This window comes from Meriones unguiculatus, chromosome 7, assembly GCF_030254825.1.
Source record: "Meriones unguiculatus strain TT.TT164.6M chromosome 7, Bangor_MerUng_6.1, whole genome shotgun sequence".
Lineage (NCBI taxonomy): Eukaryota > Metazoa > Chordata > Mammalia > Rodentia > Muridae > Meriones > Meriones unguiculatus.
Genome location: NC_083355.1, coordinates 91,343,616 through 91,355,858, shown reverse-complemented (window position 1 = coordinate 91,355,858; position 12,243 = coordinate 91,343,616). Strand labels below are relative to the sequence as shown.

General features: G+C 43.7%; 2 protein-coding genes across 2 annotated transcripts in view; one reads left to right on the top strand and one right to left on the bottom strand.

Annotated features, from left to right (window-relative positions):
• Positions 1 to 475: 475 nt before the first annotated feature.
• The window catches only part of Entpd5 (ectonucleoside triphosphate diphosphohydrolase 5 (inactive)), a 20,161-nt gene continuing 8,393 nt past the window's right edge, over positions 476 to 12,243 (top strand). Inside the window, exons 1-10 of the mRNA XM_021634189.2 lie at positions 476 to 757; positions 1,735 to 1,814; positions 3,646 to 3,789; positions 6,981 to 7,056; positions 7,275 to 7,310; positions 7,994 to 8,082; positions 8,351 to 8,430; positions 9,028 to 9,089; positions 9,890 to 9,991; positions 11,724 to 11,864. Of these exons, the coding sequence (XP_021489864.1) occupies positions 541 to 757; positions 1,735 to 1,814; positions 3,646 to 3,789; positions 6,981 to 7,056; positions 7,275 to 7,310; positions 7,994 to 8,082; positions 8,351 to 8,430; positions 9,028 to 9,089; positions 9,890 to 9,991; positions 11,724 to 11,864 (1,027 nt within the window). The 5' untranslated portion in view covers positions 476 to 540. The remainder of the gene's footprint in view (positions 758 to 1,734; positions 1,815 to 3,645; positions 3,790 to 6,980; positions 7,057 to 7,274; positions 7,311 to 7,993; positions 8,083 to 8,350; positions 8,431 to 9,027; positions 9,090 to 9,889; positions 9,992 to 11,723; positions 11,865 to 12,243) is intronic.
• The window catches only part of Coq6 (coenzyme Q6, monooxygenase), a 22,122-nt gene continuing 20,298 nt past the window's right edge, over positions 10,420 to 12,243 (bottom strand). Inside the window, exon 13 of the mRNA XM_021634185.2 lies at positions 10,420 to 11,385. The gene's annotated coding sequence lies outside the window, so the exon portion shown is untranslated. The remainder of the gene's footprint in view (positions 11,386 to 12,243) is intronic.

Here is a 12,243-nt window from a genome sequence, read left to right as displayed (position 1 = left end):
TGGGACCAGAGAAATGGCTCAATTCTTAAGAACATTGTCTGCTCTTTCAGAGGACCCAGGTTCAATTCCCCACACCAACATGACAGCCCACAACTGTCTGTAACTCTAGTTCCAGGTGGTCTGACACCTTCACACCAATGCACATAAAATAAAATTAAATAAATATAGAAAAAGAGAGTTAAGCTCAACCATATAGAAGCAGGGTAGAAGACAGCCTTTGAGTATGTGAAAACCACCCTACAGTGCAAAACAAAGTGTGGGAAAAACATTTTAAATCTTCCTGAAATCAAATACTCTTCAGAAGAGGGGCCTGAGAACCTGTGTTGGCCTGGTTTAGCTTGTTATGCTGGTTATTAGAGAAGGAACACCGTGGGGACGGGTAGGATTTCCATAAAAAGTTTTCATTGGTTTCTATGTTTAAAATAGGTTATCCATAGAAGCCAGTCAACACACCTGTGTATCTTTGTCCCCGCAGCCCCCACAGGCGTGTGAGCAGCACTGCTTCATCGACGAAGCCCCGGGTCCACAGCTGGGAAGAATATGGCCACTTCCTGGGGCGCTGTCTTCTTCATGCTGATGGTAGCCCGAGTTGGCAGCACTGTCTTCCACAGAGAACGGCAGACTTGGTTCGAGGGTGTCTTCTTGTCTTCCATGTGCCCCATCAATGTCAGTGCCAGCACCTTTTATGGAATCATGTTTGATGCAGGCAGCACTGGAACTCGAATTCATGTCTACACCTTTGTGCAGAAAACAGCAGGTGAGCATGGCTGGGCCCTTCACAGTCTGCGTGAGTCTACACTTAGCATCTTCTCCCAGAGACAGATGTGCTGAGTGTACGGTGTGGGTTAGGGAACCTTCCAGCGTTTGGAGGTAGTTCTTCAGAGGTGTAATTGAACACATAGTTTATTTTAATGCGGAATTAAGAGAGACAGTATGGGACAGACTGGGGACATAGCTCAGCGGGTGGAGAATTTGCCTAACATTCATGAAGCCCTAGGTTTGATCCACAGGATCACGTGAACTGGACACAGAAACCCTCGGAAGGTGAGAGCAGGAGGGTCAGGAAGGAGTTCAAGGTCACCCTCTGCTACATAGGGTATTTGAGACCAGTGACAATACAACAACACTGTCTCAACAAGAAGAGAGACGGAGAAGTTTTGGCCCAGGTAGAGCTGTAATTTGTCCTTCGTCTTCTCCAAAGGTTAATACCCCAAAGGTCCAGAATATCAAGAATGTTGGCAGTGACTCGGAGAGAAGTGTCTGTACAAGTTTTCACTGCCATCCTTGGAAATGGTACTGGAGAGACCTTGAAGACAAACTTTTTCTGAATTATCTGAAGGAGCTAGGACAGGAGGACCACAATTCAAAACTGAGGTTATATAGGCAGTTCAAGGTTAGCCCGGTCTACATAGTGAAACCCTGTCTCAAAGTTTTATTAACAGTTTGAAAAAAAAAGGAGTTGAGGTAAAGGAGTGAGAGCTAGAGTCCCACCAGAGAGACAGAAAAGCAGCTCTCTAGGGTTGCAGAAGAACTTGTATTCTCCCTTCCTAACTCTTCTGCAGAGCATTTCTCAGAGGTGTGATGGTGTGCAATAGCTTTGCAGGGAGACTCATTAGTCTATTAAACCATAGAGCAATGCCTAGAGATTAGCATCTGAAGCACCTAAAGTCTGGTAATTCTCTCTCTCTCTCTTTCTTTCCTTCTTTCCTTTTTTTCTTCCATGAACAAAAATAGGAGAGCTCCCCTTTCTAGAAGGTGAAATTTTTGACTCTGTGAAGCCAGGACTTTCTGCTTTTGTAGATCAGCCCAAACAGGTGAGTTTTATGAGTTAATGGGGTTTGTTTCCATTTCATGTATGTTAGGGAGCAAACGCAGAGTGAGTGCTCTGTGGTTGAGCTGTGTCTAAGAACCCTTTTTATGTTCGTTTGAGACAGCATCTCACTAAGTTGGCATGGTCTTGAACTCACTCAGTGGCATAGGAAGGCCTTAAAATTGTGATCCTAATGTCTCAGCTTCTTGAATAGCTGTGATTAGGCCTACAAAACTAGGCCTGGCTTAACTTGATGTTTAGGGTCTCAGTGTCTTGATAAGTACGCAATACCCCTGTCATTAAACATCTCATGCTGTTCAGTAATAATACTGATGTCATCTGAGATCATTTTTCCTTCCTTAGTGAGTCTCCTGAGTAATCATAACTGTATACCCCAGACTTACAAGGAGTAGGTAGAAGGCTAGAAGTAGATTTTTGGGAGCTGGATAGATGTCTCACTGAGTCGGAGGACTTGCTGTACACATGTGAGGAGCTGAGCTCAGAACTCAGCACCCACATCAAAAACTGGAGATGGCATTGCTTGAGTGCTTGCAGCCACAGCACCTTGGGAAGCTGAGCCGGGAAAATTGCTGGGGCTTGCTCATATGTGGTGGCTCATACCTGGAATCCCCGCACTTAGGAGGCTGGGGCAGGAAAATTACCAAGAGTCTGAGCCCATCTTTGGCTATATAACATGAAATGTTTTGCCTTTGTTTTGTTTTGACATCCTGGGCTACAAAGAAACCTTGTCTCAAACAAACAAAGGAAAAAACAAAACACTGTGAGCTTAAAGAACTGAGACGCACTTTCTAGTTCAACAGGTGAAATGGCGAAAGTGCTAGGGGCTGAAAGCAGCTACATTCGCAGGAGAGGATTTGACATCTAGAAAGGAGGATTGTATTGTGTTTACTAAAGGGTGTGGTCTCACCTGTCATCTCCACATGTGGGAGGCTGAAGCAGAACGATCAGTAGTTCAAGGTTAGCTCTAGCTACATGGTGATACTTTGTCTCAAAAGATTGGGGGCCGCTTGTTACAAGGACAAAGTTTTCACTTTAGAAAGCAGTAGGTTTAAATTCTTTTCATCTTATTTTCTGTGTATTGATGTTCTTCCCGTGTATCTGCCTGCACATCACATGCACACAGTGCCTGTGGTGAGCAGAAGAGGGTGTCAGGTACCTCCAGGACTAGAGTTGCAGACGGTAGTGAGTTGCCATGTGAATGCTGGGAACCAAATCTTACAAGAGCAGCCAGTGCTCTTAACCACTGAGCTATCTCTCCAGCTCCAAAATATTGGGCTTAAATCATAGTTTTAAACAGTCATAGGTTAATGATGTACTCTGTGCCCTGCTTGTCGGTACTAGTGATATAAAAAAAAAAAGAACCTATCACATTCCGATCTAGAGATTGCATAACAGCTATGACTTGCGTTTTTGTGATCACTGTGCACACAGCAGTTTAGTGGCAATATGAGACATACCTGCCAACCCCTACCCTAGAAAACCAAGCCCCAGGAAAGCCGAGTAACCTGCTTTAGGTCATGGCTAGCAAACAAGCAAGTTCCCTGACTGCAACTCTTGAGTTGTCTAACTTTCTGGCCTAAATCTAATTTACAGAAACATAAAATAACAATCATTCAGAATGACAGCTCTGTAACAGAGACGGTGAATTCCACTGTATGGGAATGCTGCTTCTCTAGGTTTCCTTCTGCAGAGAGGAGGGGTTGGAGCACTCTACCAGATTGCTTCTGTTGCTCTCTCCCACCCTCCCACCCAAGGAACAGACCCATGCTGCTAAATGGCCTGCCACTGGGTGACTGTGCTTTCTCTTTTGACAGGGTGCAGAGACTGTTCAAGGACTCTTAGAAGTGGCCAAAGACTCCATCCCTAGAAGTCACTGGAAAAGGACCCCGGTGGTTCTGAAAGCAACAGCCGGACTGCGTTTACTGCCAGAGCAGAAAGCCCAGGCTCTGCTCTCGGAGGTGATTTTTGAATCTGAATCTTGAATAATGCTGGGTTTTTCCTCTATGAAGCCTCATGGAGTGACCTCTGTTTTCAGTACCCCATCACTGCTCAGTTGCCCTGGCGACTGGGAGAGTAGCCACCTGCATTTTAAACTATCACTCTTGAATTGAAAGAGCTTTTCCTTAAAAAGCTGAAAGCACTTCTTCCATGATATTTTTATTGCATTTGTTTGTTTATTTATTTTGTATGTATTTGTGTGTATACACTCACATGTGCCATAGTACAGCATGCAGGTCAGAGGGCCACTTACAGTTCACTCACTCCTTCCACCGAGTGGATCCTAGGGCTTAAACTCGTGCACCAGGCTTAGCACCAAGTGCCCTTACCCTTAAGCCATCTCGTCTGCCCCCAAGGGCTGGGATTACAGGCGTGCCACCACACCCAGTGGATAGTCCTCATTTGAAAATTTTCAAGGCATATAATATAGAAATGGATCTAAACAAACTCTATTGAAAAAAATGTATGTACACTGAAGTACATCTATTTACAGGGCTGGAGAGACGGCTCTGTCAGTAAAGTTCTTGCCATACAATCTTGAGCACCTGAATTTGATCCCCAGTACATAGGTGGAAAATACCAGGCATGGGGGCACAAACTTGAAATTGCAGTGCTAGGGAGATGGAGACAGGCGGGTCCCTGGGGCCTGGTGGCCAAGCAACATAGCTTAATTAGTGAACCCCAAGTCCCAGTGAGAGGTCCTATTTCAGAAACGAAGGTGACAGATCTTGAGAAAGTAAACTCAAAGTTTCTTATGTTTCATACAAATGGAATTATACAGTTTATAGTCTCTGGTTTTCTAAGTTTTTTTTTTCTCTTGGCATAAAATGTTTGAAACATTTTTACAACAATTTTTCAAATGAAAAAATTAAGTGTGGTTTCCTTTTTCTTTTTTTTAATTTATTTATTTTATTATGTATACAATATTCTGCCTTGCATGTACACCTGAATGCCAGAAGAGGATACCAGATCTCATTATAGGTGGTTGTGAGCCACCATGTGGTTCCTGGGAATTGAACTCAGGACTTCTAGAAGACCAAACAGTACTCTGAACCTCTGAGCCATCTCTCCAGCCCCCTCTTTGTCTTTTTTTTCAAGACAGGGCTTCTCTGTGTAATAGCCCTAGCTGTCCTGGACTTAGTTTGTAGACCAGGCTGGCCTTGAACTCACAGAGGTCTGCCTGCCTCTGTCTCCCAAGTACTGGGATTAAATACATGTACCACCATGCCCAGCCTAGTATAGTTTTATTAACCTTAATATTTTATATTTTATTGTACATACTTATACAATAAATATATTATGAGACATAATAAACATTAAATTTCATGTTATAAAGAACATTTATAGGCAGAATCTCATTATAATAAAAAACCAATCAGGTCAAAGTGGGATTTGCCCTGTGGAAAGACATAAGCAAGGCGAAGCATGTAGAGAGTGCTGGGTGGGACCATTACTATCTTAAGTAGAGTAAAGATCTCTCTGAGGAAGATGTGTTCCTAACTATTGAGCTATCGCTCTAGCCAAATCTCTTTGATGTAATTAATTTGATCAGAGACCTGACAAGACATTTGGTAAGAAGACTCTTTCAGTCTAAAGAAACAGCAGACACAAAGCCTGAGGTCAGGAACAGCTTCCAGGATGTCCCATGGCTGGCTTGCTGAGAGGAAGCCATCAGGAGGCTGGGCAACAGAGACTTCGTCTTATCAGTATTCAAAGATAAACAGAAAGGCTTTGGCTTTTTTTTTTTTTTTTTTTTTTTTTTCTTTTTTTTTTCTTTTAAAGGTAGATGCCAGGATATTTTGACTAAGGAGGAATAATTTGTTGTCCATTTTAGAAACACTGTTGTGGAAACAGTACAAGCATGAGCGCCTCAGTTCCAGTTCCTAGCATCCACAGTGGGACAGGCATGGCAGTATGCACCTGTGGTCCCCGCACTGGGAAGACGGAGCAGGAAGGTCTCTAGGGCTTGCAGGCCAGCTGGTCTATCCAGTCACTGACTTCCAGTTCAACAAGAAACACAGTCTCATTTAATAAGGTGGAGAGTGACTGTGGAAGATGCCTGAGGTCGACCTTTGGCCTCCACACACATGTGCTCACACACAAATACATATCAATAAGTAAATACCATGCTGGGTGCTCTGTTGAAATAAGCTTGGGGCAGAAGATGGGAGGGGAGAAGGCTAGAACAGAATCTGCTTACTTCTGTTTGCTTGTCTATCTTCTGTAAGTTTGTCTGCCGCTCACCTGACTGGCCCTTTTTGTTGGCTAAAACAGGGTTCCTCGGTCACTCCTTGATATGTTTCTTCCCGTCAGACCTGAGAACAGCAAACTGAGTCCTTCTTATTTATATTTGTAGAGTCCCCACCTATAATAGTAATGTAAAAATAAGCTATAAGCCAGTGGGATGACTCAGCATTAGGGGTGCTTTGCCACCTTGCTTGATAGCCTGAGTTTTATCTGCAGGACCCACATGGTAGAAGGGTCCAACTGACACCTGGAAGTTGTTTCTAACCTCCAAATATGTTGTGGCATTCACAGGCCCACCATGAATACACACAAATCCATAACTGTAAAAACATTTAAGGCCATAATGCATGTCTCAGTGGCCTATATTTGTAGAGAATCAGAAGCATTTGTGTAAGGTCTTCATCCACACCTCCTAAAATAGGACTCCATAGACCAGGTCTGTGGTCTCCCTAGGTCTCTACAGGCCCCAGCCATGCACCAAAATCCAGCAGAGGTAGAGTGCCTCAGCTCCTTTACTGTGCAAGCTCATCGCTTATCTAAGGAATGGAATGGGAATTGGCCCTCCCAGTATTCACTGCATGTCCAGGGAGCTAACAACACATTTTTTATTTTAGTTAGTAGACACAAATATATGTTTTTCTCTAGGTCTAGTTGATAATAAATTTAGACGGGTTTCTTAAGGAATCCCTATGCTTGTGTTTTTGCAAGAAAATGACAGTTCCATGTCTAGAATTGTCCTGCAAGAAATGACAGTTCCTTCTCTGGTTTCACAGGGAAAAGGAATGAGTGTTGCTATTGTTTTATCTAGGGAAATGAACTAGAGCATTTCCTAAGACCTACAGAACATAGCAAAATGTGACCATTTGTTTAACTTCCTCACAGAATTTTTATATCTTTTCCCTAGGTAGAGGAGATCTTCAAGAAGTCACCTTTCCTGGTCCCAGATGACAGTGTTACCATCATGGATGGGTCCTATGAAGGTGGGGTAAATGATGACATAGATACTTTAGGAGAAAGGGAAGGAGTCAATGAAAGATCCAATTAAAGGAACTGGGAATAGCATAAAAGAAAGAGGAACTAAGTAAATAAGCAGGGAGGAATGGTTCAGGGAGACAATGTTATAGACATGAAATATAGAGAGAAATAGAACAGAGGGAGAAATTATCTAGAATATAATCTTTCTTTTTCTCTCGTTTAGGCATATTAGCCTGGGTTACTGTGAACTTTCTAACAGGTAAAAATAAATAAATCTTTAAGTTTTTTGTTTTGTTTTGTTGTTGTTTTTAGAGACAGGGTTTCCCTATGTAGCCTTGGCTGTCCTGGACTCACTTTGTTGCCCAGGCTGGCCTGGAACTCACAGAGATCTGCCTGCCTCTGCCTCCCTGAGTGCTGAGATTACAAGTGTGTATCATTGCACCTGTTTCCTTATTTTATAACCCTAACTGGCTTTTACAGGCAGACAAGGAGGATAAAAATCCACCTCTCTTCCTGTACTGTCCTTTCTTTAAAAGAAACGGCTGGGGTTAAAGAAATGCATCAGCACTTAAAACCACTTGTTCTTTCAGAAGAGCTCAGGTCAGTTCCCAGCACCCACACTGGGAATTACAACGGCCTATAATTCTAGCTCCAGTACTTTAGCCTTGGGGCAGCACACTCATGTGTACATACCCACACACATACACATACTTAAAATTGAACATAATATTCTTTTTAAAAAAGAAGAGGGCAGAGAGGACAAGATAAGTTTATAATTGCTTTCAAGGCATCAGAGGCCATCTGAGTTTGCATTAGCCTGAAGCCTTTGGGCTTAGGGAACAGTGAATCAACATAAAATACCTTTAGTGTACAATAAAAGTAAGGGAGGACCTACAGACAGTCTGGATGGCCTTTGTACTCATGCCTTGCTATCATTAACAGGTCAACTTCATGGCCATGGCCAGGAGACTGTGGGGACCCTTGATCTGGGTGGTGCCTCCACCCAAATCACATTTCTCCCCCAGTTTGAGGTGAGTCGTTTTTATGAAGGTCTTACTGGCAACGCACTTAGAAAGTGTCAAGGTGCTAAGACAGTGGCTTTGAGACATCAGCCCTACAGTGACTAGGTTAAGCAGTTGATTAATGACTGGAGAAAGTCCCTCTGGCTCCTCCAGTCTTGGGAGACTTGAAGTTTAATTTTCCCCATGTCTGATTTTGGGGAGGGTTGTGGAGGGCTGTGCTAAAATCTCCCTATAATTGCCGGTGCTGAATGGTCTTTTTGCTTTTTCTGGTCTACAGGAAACCCTGGAACAAACACCTAGGGGCTACCTCACTTCCTTTGCGATGTTTAACAGCACCTTTAAGCTCTATACACATAGGTGAGGAGGGGGCAGGGGAAATGACAGTTCACACTGTATTACTCTTCCTAACTTCTCAAAGCATTTTCACATTTGTTACTGTGTCTTATAAGCCTCGGAAAGTCTCTGCCAGTCCCCTGAGCCCTGTCTACTGAAACCCAAGCCATACACCAAAGCTGAGAAACTTAGAAGGTATCCCCATTTTTGGCCTCAAAAATCTGTGATATAAGAATCCATTTTTCTTCCTTTAGATGGGAGCCTGTGAAAAAGGCCCAGACATCAGCCAGAGTTCAGTACCAACTCTTTCGAGCTGGGCTGCAGGTGTTCAGAGACCAGTCTAAAGCTGATCAGAGATTTTCTGGGGATGGCTCTCAGGCTGGGACACCAGAATGACTCTGTTCCTTGGTACCACACCTGTGAGCAATTCTCGCTGCAGACCCTTGACCCAGACTATAGAAGTCTTCCTCTATTGGCCATGTGACTAACTACAGCGCACAGGCAGGCCAGAGCTTCCATCTTTCCAAAGGGAGTCAGAGAAATCATGACACATTCGAAAAAGGCAGCTGTGGACTGAAAACATCCAGGACAGTCTGAAATCAGTCAATCTGTATTTTGCAGTTACTTGGGATTTGGATTGAAAGCTGCAAGACTAGCAACTCTGGGAGCCCTGGAAACAGAAGGTTTGTCTGAGTACCAGTTCCTGGTGAGAGACAGCCAAAATGCAGCTCCCCTCTGCCTTTCCTTGGCGTTCATTCTGTGGAGCAAAGGGCTATGTTGACTTGGGAGGCGTGTGTTGCATAATAGACATGAAACCTGCTGGTGCTGGGGTATGTGTTCATCACCTTTAGAGTGAAGGTTACTTATACAAGGTAGGAACCTGCAGCTACAAGGCTGGAGCCTCCAGTATTTGGTGGGAACTTGCACAACCTTTGCAGGAAACAGTCTGTTCTGTTTGCCAAGTGGAATGACTGAGCAATTCCTTTTCTGTCTTCACAGTTGGGCACAGGCAGAACTGGCTGCAATCCCAGATTTGTAACTGAGGACAAATCATTGACCTTTCTGTGTCCTGTTCTTCACCTTAAACATGATTTTGTATCTAATGCACCACAGACAGTGCCTTGCTCACAGTAAGCTAGTACTAGGATGAAAAGCACATAACATTTCAATTTACCAAGTATCTTCAAGTGTGTTTCATTTAACATCTCAACTACCATTAAAAAAAGGAACTTACTTTACTATGTTTTTCTGTTTCTTTGGTATGTGACAACAGTTAAAAACCCTCTGGCAAATGTGCATGTGCATAAAAATTTGTCTCTGGCTTTAGAGAGTTCACCATTACCACAAAGCCTGTGAAGAAGCCATGTCACAGGATGCAGCCTTCACAAGATAAAGCCCAGCCCCCTTGATTCAGTTCAGTGTTTCTTGTGTATGTTCTACCCTCTGGCTCTCACAGACTTGCCTCGTGTTGTGCTTCTTTCAGGGACTGATGGACGTACTTTTCGAAGTGCCTGTTTACCAAGATGGTTGGAAGCAGAGTGGATCTTCGGGGGTGTGAAATACCAGTATGGTGGCAACCAAGGAGGTGAATGGTGTTTTCTCACTGGTTAAAATTACCTTCATAGTTCATGTTCTGGAAAACTCCTATAGGAAGGGTCCAGAGCCGGAGAGAGACTTGCCATTTTGAAAGCACTTATTCTAGAGGTCTTGGTATGTCCAAGGGACAGCGCACAAGGCAGTGGCTACTCTGCATCCTGTTGTGAGTTTTATGGTCATGCTAAAAATGTGTTGTAACCTGTCTAGTACAGCATGCAGCTCTCTGTTTCAGGTCCTGTGTATGTTTAACGATTTTAGTTACAGTAAACTCAAGAGTTGAGGTAAGAATCATTCAGTAGATATTATAAAAGGCACAGACATTAAAGTAGGGGAAATTTTGTTATTTCAGAGAAGGAAACCAGGAAGCTTTCTAAATAATTGCTCACAAACACCATGAAGCATAATGGCAGGCAGGAGCAGGTGGGCTGTGGCTGTGGCTTTATTTGGTGAACAAAAGTTAAGGAGAGGAGCTGCCACGGACAAACGATGAGGTTAAAGAAAGTTACAGATCTGTTTTTTTTAAATATATATTTATTATTTATATAATATTCTGCCTGCACACTAGATCTTACTATAGATGGTTATGAGCCACCATGTGGTTGCTGGGAATTGAACTCAGGACCTATGGAAGAACAGCAAGTGTTCTTAACCTCTGATCCATCTCTCCAGCCCACAGATCTGTTTTTAAGACTTCTGAGACTTGGCTGCCTTTTTTATTTTCATTTTGTCTAGTTTTATGTTTTTAAGATTTTAAAAATTTTATTTGCATATATGTATGTATTTTATGTGTTTTGCCTGCATGTTTGTATGTACACCATGTATGCATCTAGTACCCATGGAGGTCAGAAGTAGTCAGATCCCCTGGGACTAGAGGTACAGGCAGTTGTGAGCCTTCACATGGTTCCTGGGACCTGAACCCATATCCTTTATAAGAGCAGGAAGTGGGAATGAAGAGATGGCTCAGGGCCAAGAACACTTGCTACTCTTTCAGAGGACTCAGGTTCAATTCCCAGCACATGGTGGCTCACAACTCTCTGAAACAACAGTTCCAGGGGATTCTGGACTCTGAAGGCACCAGATACATATGTAGTGCACAGATATACATGCACCAAACACTCACACACATAAAATAATAACATTTTTAAACAAGCAGCCAGTGCTCTTCACTGGGGCATGTCTTCAGCCCCCAGGTTTTGTTTTGGTGTTGAGGAGACTCCAAGCCTTATCTGCATATGTGCACAGAAGGTACAGCTGTTTCTGCCGGTGCTACTTGTCTTCAGTTGCTCAGACTTGGTGGGCCAGAGTTACCTGGCTCTAGTCTTCCTGGGGTGCAGGTCTGGGCCTTTTACTTCTTGCTCTCATGGAACTTCTGAGGTTTTCTCTCTGAATGTAATGATGGAGAGGTCAGTCATGTGTTTGTGGACCACTCATATCTTGAATAGCTTAGACCCTGCTCCACCTGTCACTTTAACAGTTGGGTCAGCTCCACCTTCAAAGTGTCCCGCTGTTTCAGGAGCTCCTCCTTCTCCTCGTCCTCTTTCTTCTCATCCTCTTCACACTGTGAAGGGATCAAACTAAACCTCAACCATAGCTATGCTGCTCCCACTACTGCTGCTCAAAGGCCAAGATTCAGCTTCCTTGATTTTCTTGCTCTTCTCTCATTGACTCTAGTAGTTTGCCACATCATTATTCTCAAATGATATATACTTTTTCCCTGACAGGGGAGGTGGGCTTTGAGCCCTGCTATGCAGAAGTGCTGAGGGTAGTACAAGGAAAACTTCACCAGCCAGAAGAGGTTCGGGGAAGCTCCTTTTATGCTTTCTCCTACTATTATGATCGAGCTGCCGAAACACACTTGATTGGTGAGTTCACGTCTGGGGTCAGGCCATGGGGAAAGAGATGGGGCTATGCTGGGGAAAGTCAAGAGCATTGGAGGCTATGTGGGTCAGAGTGATTTACCAACTCTTTTCCCGTAGTGTTAACACTAGCCACTAAAACTGAAAGGTGAATATACTCATGGTCTTTGGAAGGTGGAAAATGACCTAACTATACATAAAGCCCGAAGTGGGTTTTTACTATGTATCCTTGGCTGGCAATGAACTCACTATGTAGCCCAGGTTGGCCCCAATTTTGTAGCCATCCTTCTGCCCTAGGCTTCTGAGTGCTAAGGTTATGCAAATGTGCCACCGTGTCTGACTTTGTAGATGAAGCCTCCTCCCCCCCTCCCCCCCATACTGGGAT